General features: G+C 34.5%; 1 protein-coding gene across 1 annotated transcript in view; it reads right to left on the reverse strand.

The window, feature by feature from the left end:
* TMEM232 (transmembrane protein 232) overlaps nt 1-21885 on the reverse strand; it is a 222671-nt gene extending 200786 nt beyond the window's left edge. Inside the window, 6 exon segments of the mRNA XM_059919087.1 lie at nt 6675-6829; nt 9098-9197; nt 14311-14468; nt 16286-16391; nt 21024-21135; nt 21797-21885. Coding sequence (XP_059775070.1) covers nt 6675-6829; nt 9098-9197; nt 14311-14468; nt 16286-16391; nt 21024-21135; nt 21797-21885 — 720 coding nt within the window.
* Nucleotides 21886-22151: the final 266 nt, after the last annotated feature.

The following is a 22151-nucleotide window of genomic DNA, read 5'->3' on the forward strand; positions in this document are numbered from 1 at the left end:
ATGACATCAGTTCCACAATGTGACAAAAATCCTGTATCTGCTAAGGGACAACTATTAGACACAATTGTGCTTCTTAAAACCTATATGACTTAGTTCTCCCTGACACCTGGGGGAGGGAAGAGGGGAAAAGTCTGAACAATGATCAAACAGCAAATTGGGTTTTAAAATGTGGATTTTCACTTTAAGGATCAAAATATTGCCTAGCTGGATGTGATCAATGTCTGCAAAGTAACTATTTTAAAAGGCTACAAAATCAGAAAACAAATGGGCTATTTGTTTTTTCCTTAGAGTGCTTTCTTAAGTTTCATAGACTTAACTGATCTGCTAAAGTAACTGGTACAAAGAAACTTGATTTTATTTTTAGACACAGCACTCCCATTGAATTTTTGTCAACAGTAAAGATTCAAATACACATCCTGCGATATGTACTCAAATTACTAATTTAGCTGATATTTTATTCTTTTATGCTCAAAAGAAACACTTAAAGAGATTCCAAAGGATTTTACAATTCTCATTTACTATACAAAATAACATCAAGACTATACTTAAAGAAAGTTTTCACGTTGAGTACTCTTAAGAGAGAAAGCCAGAAGTTCATACATAAATTTTAAACTAAGCTTAAAATTTTAAACTTAGTTTTAAGTTTCTAGTCAACTGCTTATTTAAGTCTCACAGATGTGTATTGATTTACATTATGTCAGGAACACAGACGCTGGCAATAAAGGCAGGAGTAAGATAAAGTCTCTGCACAAGGCTACCGACTCAGGGGAAAAATCATCCACAAAAGCAAATGGAAACCAGTCGGTGTTTAGAATGTTAGAGTATCCCAAAAAAAGCTTTATTCTAAAATAATGTAAGACAGCAGACTGAGACGTGCAGACTTCAGTAAATGTACATATTTCATCTAAATAACTCAATTTTCTGCTTTGTGGTAGAGTCTCCCCCAAAAGTGGAATCCCTATAAATGAAATTCTTTTCTCAAATTGCTCTAGCAGTCTGAGGCTGGATGCCTGACATTCCTCATGTTGCAAATATTCTGAATACATATGTAGGTAGATAGGTTTTCAAACTTGTGGATGGCTTGACTAATTAAATTAAAACAATCAATACTTTGGTTTTTTTTAAATCATGTGTTGTGCATTGCATGGCTAGAGACTATTCAGTTAGGTCAAAAATTCTTGTTAACAAACTTATACACCATCACCAGAGAAAATTCCCAAAAGCCTTTGGTAAAGAAATGATCAGGATTTAGATAATGAAGAATATTTAAGTTTGATTTTTAATTTTATATGATACCATTTCTACTTATCACTGAAAAAGGAAAAAGAAGCCTCTGACTTCCGGAACTGATCTGACATCAATATTACTACAAGCTGGTCTGGCGCTCACAGCCAGGTCATTTTGTTCTCCTGCTGGATATAAACTCACAGAATATCAACCTCAGACAATATTGCTCTGATAAATACACAAAGCCACTGGATATTTTTGTTTCTAAGCACAGACAAAAAGTCACTGTGCCACCCACAAAACACCTAATCAGAATTGCCCCTACTTTCTGGCAGCATCAAATCTAAAGAGAATCCCTGCTTCTTTAGAGCCTCCCCCAAATCACCCAACCAAAGTCCAAATCCTATAATAGATTTATGCTAGCACCCTCTGAGACATCACATAGTCCTTTGGGTGTGTGTTCTCTCTCTGCAACAAATAATAAAACCAGTTTTCCCAACAGCACGTGTGCTCCTGAAGGGTCCTTGAACCCACCACACCTGGGAATTTTCCAAATAAGTGAGGATTATCTCTTATCCTTAAGAATGATATCCTTATATATTTCAAGCATTTGCATGGATATTCTGCTAAAGTTTCTTCCCTGCTTTTTACTTTTTGCAAAAGAAAAAATGTATTTGCCAAACTAGAATGAATTAATATAATAATGATGATGATATGATTTAATACAATCATCATGTACATCATCAATGTAGCAGTCCAAGAGGAAGCAATGCTCTGAGAGATATTAGGTGGTGTAGAGTTCTTTGCCTTTACACAAAATCAGTCCCACCCGAGGTGTGGTTGGCAGATAAATCCCCTCTGCAAACTGTTAACTAGAGTACAGAAATAAAGAATACAGATTTAGAAACTTTTATAAAATTTGACAGTTAATTTTCTTTTCAGTCTAGTAAAAAAATTAATGCCTATATATTTGTTTCTTTTTATTTTTAGTAATTTACTATTATTGTAGTTTTAAAAGTATCAGTCTGTGATGGTCTGGAAAATTCTTTAAAAAATTGTAGAGGGATTTTTACCCTCTACACAGATAGTTTGAAAAGCACTGAGCACTGCATTAAATGACTCCCAGAGAACTAGAACTTATTTTTCCCCTTCCATCTTTTTGGTGTGTGGGGTGCTTTATGACCACTTCCTACAGTTCTTTCATCTCCCCCACTTGCTGCCCAGCTTTGGGCTATGCTGGTTTGCAAACTGGCCCCCATACATGGAGAACAAGGTTGGGGGAGACCTGAGAAAGAGGCAGGGCACTCCAGATTGGCAGGTGGCAGGTTCAACAAGCAAGGAAACTTACACAGGAGGCTTGTCTTGGGCAGCTGCAAGAGAGTAGATCTCCACACCTGCCCTCCAGAATCTTAAGGTTTATGTAGATACTTTAACTAGGTTCAATCACCTATACCATCCAAATGGTCTCAACAACACATTACGGTCTCCAGGCTGCATCCTTGGAAACAGCTCCCACTGTGGAAACGGTGGGCAGAGAGTACATTCTAAAGACAGAAAGCCCACCTACCAGAGTGTCGCCAATCTGCTGTTGGCTGAGAACTCAGATAACCCTATCAGCTTGAATTCTGTGCAAATTTGAGAAGCTCTGAGTGTCTGACCAGGCTCTCTTTGATAACAAAAATGAACTCTGAAGCATGGGCTCTATTGTGGCTGCTCGAAGACAGTTTTTTGAGTTTCATCCTTGTTTTCAGTTATTTGGGGGATAGCTGACATTGCCATGATAGGACCCCTCAATACAAATGCATTACCTGAATAACAGGGCATGAATCATAGGATAATGCTCCTAATTTTAAAGAACCTGTGTCTCAGTCTAACCCCATTCCTAGTAACCATTTATAATTACAGTACAGCATAAAATGTCCCAAATTTAGATAGTGCCTTTAGCTTACTGAGTACTGTACTTAAAGCACTAAAGGATGAGACTGATAATACATTTGAATGTAAATCCTGTATGTTTCCTAGTTTTCAGAAAACTATTTGTACAATACTTTAGGATGGATGCAACTATTTAGTAAATGGTCTACTGCATTTTAGTTGAATTTGAATCTACCTACTCCAAAGAACCATGTTATTATAATGTGACAAGCGTGCTTAACAAATTCAGCTTTGCTAGTGAGCAAAGAAAGGACAGAGTGGAAAACCCAATCCAGTGTTCAGGCTCTGCAATTCACAGAGCCAATTAAAGTGTACCATTTGTCAAAGTCAATGGAAACCCTGTGTCTGGATCAGCTGGAAAGAACATTAAAAGGAGAAATGGGTCCCAGCAGCAGGGAAAGGAGATTTCCTATTCTTATACAGAACCAACACCCATATTGTGTGTATCCTAATGCCTAAATCCTAACAGAATTCCTTTTTTTAAAGCAATTTTATAATAGCACTTTGAAAACAAATTATGTTTCTACTTCAATGCTTATAATATATTAAAAATAAAGTATTTTACAGTGGCCAAAATATGCTGTCATGGACCCTTTAGCATTACTGAAGGATACGAGCTATAGGAATAAACCCACAAATCCTCTACTGTAGCATATGAATAATAAAGGGAGAGAGGATGAATACAGATACATCTTTTACAGTCCCAGTTTTCTCTCTTCTTCACCCTTACTTCTCCCAGAATTTGAGACGCATGGGTACTGAATGGGTAAATACTCAACTGAACTAGGGAGCCTGGCTTAGATTAAACTGTACTGGAGAAATTGGGCTGAAACTGGAGAACAACATTAAAATATGCCATCCAGCACTGAATCAGCTGAACCAGCAATTTTCAGCAGCACTGTATCTACACTACCTTTTATATTCTTTATATTATGAGGTAATGGGAGTAGACAAAGGAGGGCAATAAGTCTGATAGGCTAAATTCTGTTATAATCCCTTCATAGAATCTCACGTATGGAGGTGAAATAGAACTTAAAAAGATTGAAACTATGCCCCTTTGTTCTAAAAAGTGGAAAAAAGCACAGAGACTTAGTGACTTGTCCCATTATAAGCAGATATATTCTTTTCATGTGTTGACATTCTTGCCTCTTTCACTTCAGACCAAGGTAGATCTTAACTGTATAGAAGCAGTGAACTTCCATTTCCTTGCTGTGTATGTGCACCAAGAGTGACAAAAACAGATTGATTCAAGGAGAAGCAGAATCAACACTGAAAGTTGCCGGCCTCACAAGTGGAACACTCATGTTGTCAAGATTTCACAGGATCTTATTTGTTTAAAGGAAAAACACTCAAATCATCACTATATTAAGTTAAGCACAATTAACTACACAGTTAAGCACAATTATTTAGTCAGCGTAAGCATGTCCTTAGATAAAAATTATTACATTTAACTGCCTAAGTTAAAGTGAGTTCCTAAGTATATTTTTCAATAATTATTATTTATGTTTGCATGGTTCTTAATAATTTATAAGGCACACGCTTTTTTGCAATCTTCACAACAACTCTGTAGATTAGTTTGGGCAAATATGACGATGATGATGATAATGATTATGGTCGTGGTGGTGTCTTTTTTTTTTTTTAAGTTATTCCTTCACTTCAAATATGTGTATATATATATATATATATATATATATTTTTTTTTTTTTTTTTTTTTTGGCTGCACCATGCAGCATGCAGAATCTTAGTTCCCCAACCAGGGATCAAACCCATGCCCTCTGCAGTGGAAGCGTGGATTCTTAACCACTGGACCGCCAGGGAAGTACCTGGTGGTGTCTTTTTAAAGATAAGCAAATGGGGATTTGGAGAGCTTAATGGACCTACTCTGGATCACATAGTCAATTGGTGAACAGGCCCTTCCTCTTGAGAGTCAGTGCTTTTTCTGTTGCTCAGTATCTTAGGTTATATATTTATTGTTAAAACATTTTTGAAACTTTAAAACAAGATCCTGGGGCTTCCCTGGTGGCGCAGTGGTTGAGAATCTGCCTGCCAATGCAGGGGACATGGGTTCGAGCCCTGGTCTGGGAGGATCCCACATGCCGCGGAGCAATTAAGCCCGTGAGCCACAACTACTGAGCCTGCGCGTCTGGAGCCTGTGCTCCGCAACAAGAGAGGCCGGGATAGTGAGAGGCCCGCGCACCGCGATGAAGAGTGGCCCCCACTTGCCACAGCTAGAGAAAGCCCTCGCACAGAAACGAAGACCCAACACAGCCAAAAATAAATAAATAAATAAATAAATAAAGGAGTTCCTTAAAAAAAAAAAAAAAAGTCTGTTTATAAAAAAAAAAAATAAAAAATAAATAAATAAATAAAACAAGATCCTTTTTATGCATGAAGCAATGTGTGTTCATTAGTAAGCATAACCAAATAGTTCAAATGGCTTAGTATACGTCACTCTTTATATAAATGGTTTACCAAGTTATGAGCCAAAAAGAAAACACTAACTCCTAGAAAGAACACAAATAGATGTGGTTAAATGTTCCTCCTTATAGGCTTAAATTTTAGATAGCTGTGGAAAGGGCCCAAGGGAAGCACAGGGAAACTGTGAGGCAGCTCACAGGCAAAATGATTTTAAAAAAGAATTTTCCTTAAATTTCCTTAGTTGTTCCAACTAGCATCATATTAAATGCATTTTTCTCCTTTTTAAGAAATTATTAGAAAAACAAAATTTCTATTTATAAATTACAAAATAATAAGTATATATAACAAAAAGTAAAATAATAAAAGAATCAAGGTTTTGAAGTGTTCACTGCTTTCTTTTGAAATATATGTGAGAAAAGGAAATAAAGGCATTACAAGCCCCAAAGATTGAAGTTTGACTTTTGAAGTACATCAGCCTATAAGGTATATGAACACCGGAGTTCTGTTTGTATAATCATAGCTTATTACATACCAAGGAATTATATATAATTGGGACAGATAGTTTTCTCTAATGTTGATCATTAATATCTAAGTTAGAAATTAAAAGGAGATTTGTCATATACCAGGTATTACTTTCTCAATTTTGAACCATTAAAAAAATTTCAGTTGATTTTAATAGCATATTAAATGTTATTACATATGAATCATGGAAGCATAAAAATATTACACTTGCTCTCATTAACAGCCTGTACTTTACACACTCCCCCTTTAATAAAAATGTAATATCTTAAAATGTTCATTTAAAAGTCATTCTAAATTATGGGGTAATTTTTAATTAATCAGCTGAGATGGAATCTATAAGGAAGAAGGTATTATGGCATTACTCCATTTAAAGTAGTAGCGGTAGATTCTGATGCCCCACTACTGATCCTACTAACTACTACCCAGGAAAATGTGCACATGACTTTAATGTCTGTGCTGTTCACTCCTCCCCTGCAGCTAAATTCATCTTCAGCCATGTTACCGAATTAGCAAGCATGATTCTTTAAGCATAGTAATCTGATCTGATTCATCACGCGCTAGGATATACTCACCATCTCAGAATCTACATTCTTGTCTTCCACAGGGCTAAAAATTGATTGAGAAGGGAGTTCTCTTTTACATACAATTTCCATGATTTTCAGAATACACTGCACATTTGAAAAGATGTTTGGATACTTGCAATATAATTCTCCAGAGAAAGAAAGTGCTATTGTAAGAAAAATAATTTGTGAGAAATATTTCATTAACATCTTGCACTGCATTTCATTTGTCTTTTAGTTATTAAAATATAATTAAATTCAGTACTTAGAGGCTGAAACTGCTGTGTATTTCCCCATCTATTGAAGATTAATAATGTTATGTATGACCCCTAGTGGTATAATAGAAAACTACAAGGTAAATAATTCATATATAAGAGTTTATATAATTCAGAACAGCAATTACATAATGGTTGAATGACCAATTAAGTATAGTTACTACACAACAATCCCTGGAAACTTCCAGCTGAAAATAAATCAAGTCAGAACAGATATTATTCATAATGGATACTCTGATATTGTAATCAATGTCATTGCTTTTAAACCAACATTCTCCAGTTTAATTCTTTTCAAGATGTCATTGTTGTTGATTTTCAAAAATACATAGTTTAACAACAGCAACAATTATGTCATTTAACATAAGACTATGTGGTATTTAACAGAACCATCTCTGTGCTGTTCTTTTTACAAACTTTTAAACAACCTTTGAGTTTCAGTCCATCGACACAGTGGAAAAATTAGTAATAACCACTCTTCTATTGGATGGTTGTACGGGTAGGTAGTAGCAGTAACTAATAGCCTCAGGTAGGAATCCACCTGTTGCTGAAGATGAACATGTAGCCTCAGTAGGGCTCCACTTAACAGTATGTGATAAGAGGGCAATATCTAGGATTTTATCCTTATATGAAACAAAATGTTGGTGTTCTTGCGATATATCAACAATAACAAGCCAGTGTAAGAACTTGAGGTTTTATACAAATAATTTTTCAAAATGTATTTGTCACCACTACCTGAATATTTGATGAATCGCTATGCTGAACACTGTGAGGAGTTAAAAGAGATTTATAACGTAATGAAGAAAGCAAAACAAGTGATAAGGTAGACACAAATTCCTATACTGTCAATCTACAGCCGTGCCTTGGTTTCAGACCCTATCAAAACTTGTATCCAAAACATTTGCACTATTACCTTCTACTCCCCTCCTCTATGGCTTTTCCCATCAAATATTACTCCCTTTCTTGCATCTTGAGTCTCTTGATTTCTTATCCTACAACATATAATCTTCTCCTCTTTTGACCTTGTTTTTTCATCCAAACTATTGACATATGTCTCCTTCCTTTCATAGCTAAGCTTTTTAAAACAGTTCACCACCTTTGTCTTATGCTTAAGCTTTCCCTTCACCCTTTACCTCCAATCTGAACTTTGCTTCCACTCGGTAATGCTCCCAAGAACAATGACTTTCTGACTTCAGAAACCCATCACCCGTCTCAGACCTCCTATTGTTTAATGATTTTACAGCTCTTGATAATGTTGATCTTCTTGACTCTCCCCTCTTTGGCTTTCTATATAATCACTCCCTCCTTTTTCTACTAATTCTTCTCTACTGGTTGTTGTCTGTTACTCCAATAATCTATTAAATGTTTATGTTCCCCAAGACTCTACTACTAGAATAAATTTCTCCCCACCACCACCTCCCATTCCCAGGTTATCTCATCCACGTTAACAGTGATGACTGTCAAATGATCCATGTTGACACCCATGAAATAAGTGATTCCCAGGCTTCACTTATTTCCCTAGTTCCAAACCTATGTTTCCAACTGGGTATACACACCTGAGTGACCTTCAAATTCAGTATGTCCAAATGTTTCTCCAAAATTTTCTCAGTTTAGAGCACCATTATCTTGACCTTATTAGTCAATATGTAAAATTTAAGATTCATCCTGAATTTGTCACTTTCCCTTATATATAGCTTAGATCCAAGGGATCACCAAGTTCAGTGTTTTCTATCTCCTAAACACTTTTCAAAACTATTTTACTCTATCCATCCCCATTTTAGAAGTTCATACCTTTAACATTTCTTGCCTGTACAAACGTCATAGCTAATGGACCCCCTGCGTCTACTCTCTCCTTACTCCAGTTCAGCAACTATATCACCACTAGGGTTACCTTACTAAAATACGAATTTAACTTTCTTGAAACCCAGTGAGTTAGATATTACAGATAAGAAAACTGAGCCACGGACAAGTTCATATGCTTAGCTAAGTAGGAAATTTAAAAGTAAAACCCAAGCAGTCTCACCCAGAAGCTGTGCTCTTCAGTACTGCACCTATTATCTTTCACAAAAAATAAAATACAGCCTATACTCTTTATAGTGATAGTCTGAGCTTCTCAAAATAACATAAAACATTTATAAATGTAGAAAATAAAAGACAGTCTACCGTATAAATATGGTTGAAGCCTAAGTAAATGTTGTTTAAAACTTTCCAGGTGACCATGAAGGAAATATATAAAAAGTCGTAAGAAGACCAAATAGCCAATCTGTCAAAAAAGAAAGAAAAAAGCATTTTTGTGTTGCATCAATAAATGTTTAAAAACCATAAGGAAAATAAACCATTTTATTATTACATTTGCTTTTGATGAAACAATTTCAAATTCATTTGAGATTGTATGCTTTTGAAATAACTTTAAAACATTTGTATCAAGGTTAAAATACTGGTTCAGCAAAAAAAAAATTCATAAATCATCTCTCCATTACATATAATGACCAATAATGAATACTATTTTGTTCTATGTCCTTTAGAACAGTATTTTTCAAATTGCAAATCATGCCCCTTAAGTGAGTCATGAAATCAATAGAAAGGGGATTTTTAAGTAAAATAAAAGAGAAAATATCATACTACATTGCACAGTGCCTTGTCTCAGTATATAGACGAATGTGGATTGCAATAGTTTTGAGAAATATTCTGCCTGTGCATAGTATGTTGTACTGAAGTCCCCATTCCCTCATGAAAACACACACACACACACACACACACACACACGTCATTACTGAATACACACTTTCATATCTTACTTCTGTGAAGTTTAAAATACGTGTATAGTTAAAACTGTTTTACATAGACAACAGAAAATTAAATATCTGCAAATATATGTAAGATTTCACAGAAAATGAGAAAAAACAACACACACTATAGAAATAAATGGAATGTAAATGCCTAAATTGCTAAATCATAAGATTACGGAAAAGGACCAAATAATAATAATAACTACCATTAAATCACTATCACGATATACATATATGCAAATCCTCTTAACATCTCAACAATGGTGCAGGGTATTATTAGATCTACAGGTAAAAAAATAAAATTAAATTCAAAAGATGATTCTACCAAGTCTCAGTGCTTCACCCAAGACTATTAAGCAAATAAGTAGCATTACTGGAATTCAAACCCAGGACTGTGTGTTCTGCATCAAAAGACATGAATTTTCTATTACAGTAGTGATTTCCAAATATTTTTACCAAAAACTTCTATCATTAAAATAAATTCTAAGAATGCACCATGAATATTTGTAAATACATCCATAAATTATAAACATGCACCATTTATCGACTTTTAAAAATAAATAAAAATAAAATGTTTATGTCATGCCAAGGGATCTCTTCACATAAAGCACTTTGATATAGTACTATGCTTCTCCAAGAGACTGAAGTTAGATGAGAAGGAAGTGGAGATCAACAGATCATTTAAAAGAATATTGCAATACTCTAAGTGAGCATCTTAAAGTTGGAAATAATAAATTCATCAGAAGAAGAATAATTTAAGATTTTGCAAGGGATCACAGAAGGATATTGAAAGCAATACTTTAACATTTTAACGTGGGTCTGAAGAGAAAAATACATAGTCAACATATCAGTTTGCATAACTGCTGTATTATACACCAATGAAGTGAAACTCTATACAACCATGCTTGGAAAAATGGTTTTAAAAGCTTTCATCTGTAATATTCTGAAAAGCCAGATTTTTGTTGAAAAATCTGCCAGTCTTTATCTCTAAGGAATTCTGGAACTTTCTATTCATCTGTCCTCATGTTTCATTTGTGTACATACTCTCTCTGTAGGTTTGCCTCCTAGAGTAAATTTCTGCTTGTCAGTTTCTTTCCCTGCTCACCTGTCTTTTCTTCCTTTATTCTTTCACCCCCTTCTTTCCTTCTCTTTTCATCTTTTCTTATCTTCATTTCTCTGTTATCTAACCATGAAATAGAAATGCTGAATAATATTTATTATGTATTACATTGTAATAGTTGGTGATGTGTTTTATGTTCTTTATAGAAGCTTGAAGAACACTGTTTATATTCCTATCTAAAATATATTAAACCGGGCTTCCTTGGTGGTGCAGTGGTTAGGAGTTCACCTGCCAATGCAGGGGACGTGGGTTCGAGCACTGGTCCGGGAGAATCCCACATGCTGTGGAGCAACTAAGCCCGTGCGCCACAACAACTGAGCCTGCGCTCTAGAGGATGCGTCCCACAATTACCGAAGCCCACATGCCTACAGCCCGTGCTCCGGAACAAGAGAAGCCACTGCAATGAGAAGCCCACACGCCGCAATGAAGAGTAGCCCCACTCGCCACAACTAGAGAAAGCCCGCATACAGCAACGAAGACCCAACGCAGCCAAAAATAAATAATAAATAATTAAAAATAAATAAAAATAAAATAAAATATATTAAACCTACTGTTGCTTATATGTTATTCCTATACTTTAATAAGTAGACATCATTAGTTAAGATTCTACACTCAGAGGAAAACAATGAGGAAAGAATGCACACAAAATTGGAAAGTAAGTAATATTAGGGAATCAGGTATTTCTGGCTCTTCCCAACCCTGAGCTACATACTTCTTTGTGAAAAGAGAAACAAAATGGTGCATATTAAGGTGAATAATGCCTTTATGGCAATACCATTAAATATACCATTCTGTCAACACAAAAAGATCAAAAGAGAAGTTTCCAACTGACTGTTAGATATATAATGAAATTCCTACAAAGACAAGGAGGATAATTGACATGGCTTCTTGCCTGAAATCAAAGGCACTTATAAAGCATGCTGATTTCTACTAGCTAATTTATATTATCTAGAACAATAAAAAGTAAGCACTAAAATTAGTAAATCTGAGAGCCAAGGTAAATGAGTAGAATCATAGCTGAGAGTCCACTGGACTGTGGGTTTCAAAATCTTCTCTGCTGGGATCTTGGGTAATTCACTTAGACTCTCAATGCCTAGTCTGTGGAATGGTGGATAATAATAGCACCTACCTTTTAGGACTTTTGCAAAGATTAAATAAGTTATTATGTCTAATATAGCTAAAGCACTGATCATTGTGCAATGCAAATAGTCTAAACATCCAGATGAGAGGATACAGGCATCTTTTTAAAATTCAATGAATCCATGGTATACGTAAATTATAAGCAATATGTGCAATGGCAAAAACTTTATTTTATAGCCATTTTTATTGCTGGCAGAAATATAAAAGGCAAGAAATGGAAAAAGGTCAGTAAAGGAGATGAGAAGGAAAGGAAAGAAAAGCCACACTTTCTCTATGTTTTTCCACTCCACTCTTTTTCCATCATAAACTAATATACCCATCTTTTTGTATTATATATAAATTTGAAATCCCAAAATAATTATATAAATATAAGCTCTTAAATATCGCCATAATGAACAGTTTGGGAAATAAAGAGGAAAGAAGAAAAAGACATTATAATTTTACTTGTCTCTTTGCCTCCTGTTCTTCTAGAAAAGCATCAGTTCTTTGCATGTTAAATTTCTGTTATGTGTTCTCTGTATCCTGCCTGGTGTCCATAAGTCTTTTACCCCCAAACATATCAGAGAAGATCTAGACCTAATTTATAAGGTCTGAAACACATATCTTCCAAAAATGTCCTGGCTGACTCATGAATATCTTCACGCTCATTTTCTAACAGTTCATAATCAAAATTAAATAAGGAAAAAATATATTTTTGCAAACAATACCATACTTAATTTCAAATGATATATATACACATATATGTCAATTGAGATATATACATATGTATATATTTCTTTATTCTTAAAATTATTCTTCTTGCTTTTCTTTGCAATAAAACCATTAGTTAAGTTAAATTTCTTTGACTAATAATAAATTTTGCAGCAGGCAGCCTTGATCATCACAGGAAGTAGAACCATATGTCTTCTAGGACCTTATGAAACATGAGCTACATAAACACAGTTTCCCATCTTATGGCTCTAAAATGACATAGAATACTGAGAGAACAACTCATCTTCTCAAATTCGGCAACAATTTAAGAATTATCAGTCAGCATTTTTAAATGGAAAAATGGCATTTAGCAATCCTTAAAATAGAGAGGAGAACATTTCTCCAAAGAAGATATACAAATTGCCAACAAACACATGAAAGGATGCTCAACATCACTAATCATTAGAGAAATGCAAATCAAAACCACAATGAGGTATCACCTCACACCAGTCAGAATGGCCATCATCAAAAAATCTACAAACAATAAATGCTGGAGAGGGTGTGGAGAAAAGGGAACCCTCTTGCACTGTTGGTGGGAATGTAAATTGATACAGCCATTATGGAGAACAGTATGGAGGTTCCTTAAAAAAACTAAAAACACAACTACCATACGACCCAGCAATCCCACTACTGGGCATATACCCTGAGAAAACCATAATTCAAAAAGAGTCATGTACCACAATGTTCATTGCAGCTCTATTTACAATAGCCAGAACATGGAAGCAACCTAAGTGTCCATCGACAGATGAATGGATAAAGAAGATGTGGCACATATATACAATGGAATATTACTCAGCCATAAAAAGAAACGAAATTGAGTTATTCATAGTGAGATGGATGGACCTAGAGTCTGTCATACAGAGTGAAGTAAGTCAGAAAGAGAAAAACAAATACCATATGCTAACACATATATATAGAACCTAAAAAAAAAAAAAATGGTTCTGAAGAACCTAGGGGCAGAACAGGAATAAAGACGCAGATGTAGAGAATGGACTTGAGGACACAGGGAGGGGGAAGGGTAAGCTGGGACGAAGTGAGAGAGTGGCATGGACTTATATACACTGCCAAATGTCAACTAGCTAGCTAGTGGGAAGCAGCCACATAGCACAGGGAGATCAGCTCTGTGCTCTGTGACCACCTAGAGGGGTGGGATAGGGAGGGTGGGAGTGAGACGCAAAAGGGAGGAGATATGGGGATATATGTATATGTATAGCTGTTCACTTTGTTATAAAGCAGAAACTAAAACACCATTGTAAAGCAATTATACTCCAATAACGATGTTAAAAAAAAAAAGAGAGGAGAAAAGCTATATATACTCAGAAATAAGTACAAACTTGATTTTTAATTAAATGTTATTTTCTTACATAGTTGGTGAAACTGTATTTTCTCAAACTATCTCCATTTGCATATCCAGCAATAATGTAATGTCCACATTTAGAGGAGATTAAAATAAGCTACCAAACGAGAATATTCTGTAATAAAACCAAATGGCCTGTTCAGCTCCTGAAACAGATATCATGTGGCTAGATGTAGTACATGTAGCAATTAAAACACATTAAAATTATTTTAAAACTTACCTTTGCCAGCTTTATTTCAACTGAGTATAAGTATGTCTTTAGGAATGCATCACAACAGAGTCTATATAAAACTGATTCCGCAACAAAAAATAAGGCAGGCAGATGATCGTAATCAAAGGTAGCATGATCCAGGGAAGCATAAAGCATATTTAAAGCTTCTGAAATATTAAAAAGTATAATTTATAAATTATGCTGCTTTTCTACATACTACAATTAAGTCTTCTAATTAACTATTTGCTCAGTCACCAAGACCACATTGTGGTTTTAAAATATTCACAAAGTCTTTGACATCCCTCCCATCAAGAGGTGACGTCTATGCCCCCTTCCCCTTGAACCTGAGCAGGCCTGTGACTGCTTCAACTAATAGAATGTGGCAGAAGTGACACTGCATGACTTCCAAGGCTAGATCAGAAAAGGCAATACAGTTGCCCCCTCTATCTCTTTGTCAAGATACTACCTTTGGAATTCTAAGCTGCCATGTAGGACATTCAACTACTCAGAAGTCACTAAGCCAGAGAGACTACAGAGGTGGGGGAGGGCGGGGAGGGGGAAGAGGCAAGGAGAGAGAGAAATGCCCTAGGAGCTCCAGCTCTTCCACCCGACACAAAATAGATCACTAGGCCACATATATAATGGTGGGGAAATAGAACAGAACTGGATGACAAAAGACAGTGCTCAAGATAAGTGCTATAAAAGAGAAAAGTAGAAGACTAGAAAAATCAAAGCAGAGGAAATAAGGCCCAGCGGAGCTGAACAAGGAAGAATATAGTGCTAAGGCCCTACAGAACATTGCACCTCACGTCATTACAGGCATACCTCATCTTATTCACTTTGATTATGCTTTGCAGATATTGTATTTTTTACAAATTGAGGGTTTGTGGCAACCCTGCGTCTAGCAAGTCTATCAGTGCCACTTTTCCAACAGCATTATTTTTTAATTAAGGTATGTACATTTCAGACATAATGCTATTGCACATTTGATAGACTACAGTATAGTGTAAGCATAACTTTTACATGCACTGTGAAACAAAAAAATTAATGTGACTCGCTTTATTACAATATTCGCTTTATTATGGTGATCTGGAACCAGACTCACAATATCTCCAAGAATGTGCCTGTACAAAGATTTTGAGGCGCTTTCATGAACAAAACTGAGGTTTAATTGACAGAGAAGAGCAAGGGGCTGCTGGTTGCTGGTAAGCCAAGATTGTTTACTTCAATATCATTTAAACATTTAATAGGGTCAGGCTGTGGATAGCACTGTGATGAAGTGCCATAAAGGCAAGTTAAATAAAAAATCATTCTTATTCTTCCTGTTGCTTGAAAGCTCCCAGATAGCACTGCAAAACCCAATTTATAAGGGGAAATACTCTCTGACCTCATATGGTTAACATTCAAAAACTCATTTTAAAAGGCATACACATAAAATTTTAAAAATACAGATGAAACTTTATTTCCTTAAAATAATGTTTTTTAATTTCTTTTTTAGATTGGTTGGAGGGTGGTTTAAAAGGAGACAGAAATAAGTGATAAATGAAAAGGTAATGAGTAAAATGGCTATTTAAAACAAGTGGAAAACAAATGGCCATTTGGTTAATGTTTTACGAGTAAAAATTATAAAATGCAGAAACGAATTTCTCTAAAGTATAGTGCGTCGTGTTATTGAAAATCACTAAATGACATTTTATATTACTTTTTAATTAGTTACTAATTTTAGAAAAAAGCAATAAAGACTCTCCTGAGCAAAAGTTTTTAAAACAATTTCGTAATTAAAAAGTTGAGCAGCCAAATTCATAAATTCAAAATTACAAAAGGACCTTTCATAATGAAACATTATCAGGTATTTCAATAGAGAAAGGCAGATTTTCCTTGGCTCCTGCACAATTTCTAAATATTAAAGTTCTCAAATTATGCCTTCACTGCTAATCTAGAAAACACTTAGGGTAACTAAGAAGAGCTTAGTTAGAGGACATACCATCTTGGATTTCTCCTTTGCACTGAGCCAGATATACTACTTCAGTCCATGTCGTAGGAAGATGCACATGCCTCCCAGTACCTAAGGTTTTGAGACCCAATTTCCTCTGTTATGGGGAAGATAAAAGAGGCAAACAAAAATGTACAGCTTTTAAATTTAATATATATTTATTTTTATTATCTATACTTTATTTATTCTATTATTTATTTTATTATTTATAATTTATTAATATTTTATTTGTTTTTATTGAATATAGTTGATTTACAATATTGTTTTAGTTTCAGGTGTACAGCAAAGTGATTCAGTTATACATATACATCAATAAATATATATTCTTTTTCAGATTCTTTTCCATTACAGGTTATAACACGACATTGAATATAGTTTCCTGTGCTATACAGTAAGTCCTTGTTGTTTATCTATTTTATATATAGTAGTGTGTATCTGTTAATCCCATACTCCTAATTTATCCCTCCCTGACACTTTTCCCTTTGGTAATCATAAGTTTGTTTTCTATGTCTGTGTGTCTGATTCTGTTTTGTAAATAAGTTAATTTGTATTATTTTTTTAGATTCCACATGTAAGTGATATCATATATTTGTTTTTCTCTGTCTGACTTACTTCACCTAGTATGATAATCTCCAGATCCATCCATATTGCTGCAAATGGCAATACTTCATTCTTTTTATGGCTGAGTAATATTCTTTTATATATATATATATATATATATACATATATATACATACATATATATACATATATATACACACACATATATACATATATATATACATACATATATATACATATCACATCTTCTTTATCCATTCACCTGTCAATGGATACTTAGGTTGCTTCCATGTTTTGGCTATTGTAAATAGTGCTGCTACAAACATTGGGGTGCATGTATCTTTTTGAATTAGACTTTTCATCTTTTCTAGATATATGCCCAGGAGTGGAATTGCTGGATCATATGGTAACTCTATTTAAGTTTTTTAAGGAACCTCCATACTGTTTTGCATAGTGGCTGCACCAATTTACATTCCCACCAACAATATAGTAGGGTTCATTTTCCTCCATACCCTCTCCAGCATTTGTTATTTGTAGACTTTTTGGTAATGGCCATTCTGATCAGTGTGAGGTGATACCTCATTATGGTATGGATTTGCATTTCTCTAACAATTAGTGATGTTGAGCATCTTTTCATGTGCCTGTTGGCCATCTGTATGTCTTCTTTGGAGAAACATCTAGTTAGGTCTTTTGCCCATTTTTTGATTGGGTTGTTGGGGTTTCTTTGATATTGAGCTATATGAGCTGTTTTGCATATTTTGGAAACTAAGCCCTTGTCAGTTGCATCACTTGCAAATACTTCCTCCCAGTCCACAAGTTATCTTTTCATTTTGTGTATGGTTTCCTTTGCTGTGCAAAAGCTTATGAGTTTGATTAGGTCCCATTTGTTTATTTTTACTTTTATTTCTATTGCCTTGGGAGACTAACCTAAGAAAATACTGGTATAATTTATGTCAGAGAATGTTTTGCCAATGTTCTCTCCTAGAAGTTTTATGGTGTCATGTCTTATATTTAAGTCTTTAAGTCATTTTGAGTTTATATTTGTCTATGGTGTGAGGGTGTGTTCTAACTTCACTGATTTACATGTGGCTGTACAGTTTTCCCACTACCACTTGTTGAAGAGACTGCCCATTGTATATTATTGCTTCCTTCATTGCAGATTAATTGATTCTAGGTGTGTGGATTTACTTCTGGGCTCTCTATTCTGTTCCACTGATCCATATGTCTGTTGTGCCAATACCACACTGTTTTGATTACCGTAGATTTGTAGTGTTATCTGAAGTCTGGGAGGGTTACGCCTCCAGCTTTGTTCTTTTTCCTCAGGATTGCTTTGGCAATTCTGGGTCTTTTGTGGTTCCATATAAATTCCAGGATTCTTAGTTCTAGGTCTGTGAGAAATCTCATGGGTAATTTGATAGGGATAGCATTAATTCTGTAGATTGCTTTGGGCAGTATGGCCATTTTAACAATATTAATTCTTCCAATCCAAAGTATTGGATATCTTTCCATTTCTTTGAATCATCTTCAATTTCCTTTATCAATGTTTTATAGTTCTCAGCATGTAAGTCTTTCACCTCCTAGGTCAGGTTTATTCCTAGGTTTTTTTTTTGACATGATGTTAAATGGGATTTTTTTTTTTTACTTTCTCTTTCTGATATTTCCTTGTTACTGTAAAGAAATGGAACAGATTTCTGTATGTTAATCTTGTAACCTGCTACCTTGCTGAATTCATTTATCAGTTCTAACAGTTTTTGTGTGGAGTCTTTAGGGTTTTCTGTATAGAGTATCATATCATCTGCATACAATGACAATTTTATCTCTTTCTTTCCAATTTGGATACCTTTTTTTCTTGTCTGATTGCTGTGCCTAGGACTTCCAACACTCTGTTAAATAGAATTGGTAAGAGTGGGCATCCTTGTCTTGTTCCAGAATTTAGCAAGAAGGCTTTCAGCTTTTCACCAAAGAGTATTATGTTGACTGTGGGTTTGTCATAAGTGGCTTTTTATTATGTTGAGATATGCTCCCTCTATACCCACTTTGGTGAGAGTTTTTATCATGAATGGATGTTGAATTTTATCAAATGCTTTTCTGCAATGATCATGTTGTTGTTTTATCTTTTCTTTTGTTGATGTGGTTTAAAACATTGATTGATTTGCATATGTTGAACCATCCTTGTGACCATTGGATGAATCCAACTTGATCATAGTGTACAATCCTTTTATGTGTTGTTGGATTCAGTTTGCTAATATTTTGCTGAGGATTTTTGCATCTATATTCAAAGATATTGGCCTGTGATTTTTTTTTTTTTTTTTTTTTTTGGTAGTGTCTTTGTCTGGTTTTGGCATCAGGGTGATGGTGGCTTCAGAGAATGACTTTGGGAATGTTCCCTCCTCTTCAGTTTTTTGGAAGAGTTTGAGAAGGATAGGTATAAGTTCTTCTTTGTAGGTTTGGCAGAATTCCCCAGTGAAGTCTTCCAGTCCTGGACTTTTGTTTGCAGGGAGTTTTTTATTACATATTTTATTTCAGGTGTAGTGATCAGTCTCTTCAAATTATGTTTCTTCTTGACTCAGTTTTGGTAGGCTGTATGTGTCTAGAAACTTGTCCATTTCTTCTAGGTAGTGCATTTTGTTGGCATATAACTGTTCATAGTATTTTCTTGTGAATTTTTTGTATTTCCGTGGTATCAGTTGTTATTTCTCCTCTTTCATTTCTCAATTTGTTTATTTGGGTCCTCTCTCTTTTCTTCTTGGTGAGTCTGGCTAAAGGTTTGTTGATTTTGTTTACCCTTTCAAAAGCCCAGCTCTTTGTTTTATTGATCTATCTATATATTTATTTACATATATATATATATGATTGATATATTATTTATATTTTATTATTAATTCTATTATGTGTATTTTATTTATTACTATTTTATCATTTATTTTCATTTTTATTTATTCACTTATTTATTTATATTATCCCTTTATTCTGAAAGTCATTCTATGAGGCTGATGCTCTTAAAGCTTTTTATTTTTTCTTTTATTATATTTATTTTTTGACATTTTACATAAACTGTATTAGTGTTAAAATGTAGAGAATGTTAATATTCTGAATAATATCATTGTCTGCTGAAAATAATTTTCACTCTTTCTTTCTAGGGATTACTTCTGTCTCATTTCCTCACCAAGAGAATGCATCTCTGATTTTAAAAGGGTAAGTATATTGAAAAAAATAGCTTGATGCCAATTTTCTGGAGAACTCCAGCTACTTCACTGTGGATGGACTGAAGTTAGTGAACATAAAAGAGATACGAAGATTGCCCCCCCTTATCTTAATGTGACCATTCCTGGGGCTGCCCCAATTGGCAAACTGAAGAGAAACTCACTGATGAATGTACCTGCTGGCAACTATCTGCATGCAAAGCTAATAAAGTATATTCTTTTTTCTAATCAACTTTTTTCATGGATTTTTAAAAAAATTTTAAATATATGGTCAATCATGAGCCAAAATGCTGGGAAATAACAGCCACAAAAAAAAGTTGGCTTAATTTATGCTTCAGTTTTGTGCAGCTTTTATTTCACCAGTTATCTAGTATTAAAGCAAAATCATATGTATATTATTTCTCTGCCAAAACTTAAACTGGATCTAATGAAGAAAAGGTAAAACAAGGACTTACTTTACTTTCTGTTCTGTTTTTATATGTGTTTGAAAATTTGTGAATTAATGACATATTCTTAAAAAATGTATTTTCTACAAGTTAGGTGAATAGTTTGTTACAGAGAAAGAACAGAGTACTCTGTGCATGTATAGTGAATGTTTAGGAGACCTTTCTTTCCTCTTTAGGAAACATCATATATCAGTTAACATTTTTTTTAGTAAAAAGTGTAATTTTCATAAACAAAAATTTATTTGCCAGCCATTGATATTTTGCTGTGGGCTCTTGGATTAGTGCAAACAACTATATTCTCCAATAATTTATGAAGAATCTTCATCCAAAAAGCCATTTGACATTGAATAATTTGGTCATAAGTTTTAACTTTAATTTGCATTAGTATTTTTAACTATGCCTACTTATAATTAAGAAAGGTGTATTCTTATCTTTTTCTTTCAATATTTTAGAACATGTAATCATCTACCAACTGGAAGAGAAACTTCACATACTAAGTAATCAATAGTGTGCCATTACCTTACATTTGATAAGGTTTTTTCTAGCTATGTCCAACAGTTCTTCCTCCTCTTTTGGATTTTTTGTTTGGTTGAGTCTCAAGATGAATTCTTTTGTGATTGAAAATGGTGGCCTAAACCAAAAAAGAAAAAAAAAATCAATAATTATAGCTATCACTTCCAAATTTTAATTAATCAAACACCCAGTGGCTAAGTGTATCTATTTTCTGAAAAAGCACTTTACCTTAATGAGAAAGTTTCACACACACAAAAATCAGTAAAATATTTACGTATATATATATGTATGTGTGTATATATATATTTATATATATATACACACACACACACAGGTCTCCTATATTGATCTTATCATACTCTTGGATTGAGAAACATAATTCTCATATTGAAGAACTTTGTAGCCTTTGAAAAAAATCCAGCCTAGCTTCATTACGTTGAAGACTGATTTATCTCCTCACATATTTCAGTGTTGGTTCAATTTAAGCTAAAACATTATTCCCTCCGTGCAAGTGGAATCAGTTGAACTGTGGCTGAAGTATAGTAGGCAGGACAGAAAAGATGTATGTAGTAAGGTCAGAGAGGTGACAAGGAGCCATACTAACTTTGGATGAGATGGGAAGCTACTGCAGGGTTTTGATAAGAGGAGTGGCATAATTCTACTTATATTTTAACAGGATCATTCCGATGCTGTGTTGAGAGCTGGAGTGTGGGGAGGTAGCAAGGGAGAGATCACACATAAACTTAGCTGAGAGGTAATTTGGCTTGGATCAGAATTACAGCAAAGTAATTAAAGCGAAGAGTTTGGATAATGGATATATTTTGACATTAGCTCCAACCAGACTGCCCAATGAATTAGAAATAGGCATGAGACGAAAAAAAAAAAGGAGTCATGATTGAACTGAGTAACGGAAAGGATAGAACTGCTGTTTACCGAGATGGGAAAGGTTACTAGAGGAGCAGATTTGAGGTGAGGGTAGAGAATAAGTTCAGTATTGGACATTTTATGTTTGAGATGACCATGGCCATCCAAATGGAGACGCAGAGTAAGCATTTAGATATGAGTCTGAATTTGGGGGAAAGGTTCAGGCTAAATATATCAATTTTTGAGTCATCAGCACACATATGGCATTTA

Source organism: Balaenoptera ricei, chromosome 3 (assembly GCF_028023285.1).
Source record: "Balaenoptera ricei isolate mBalRic1 chromosome 3, mBalRic1.hap2, whole genome shotgun sequence".
Lineage (NCBI taxonomy): Eukaryota > Metazoa > Chordata > Mammalia > Artiodactyla > Balaenopteridae > Balaenoptera > Balaenoptera ricei.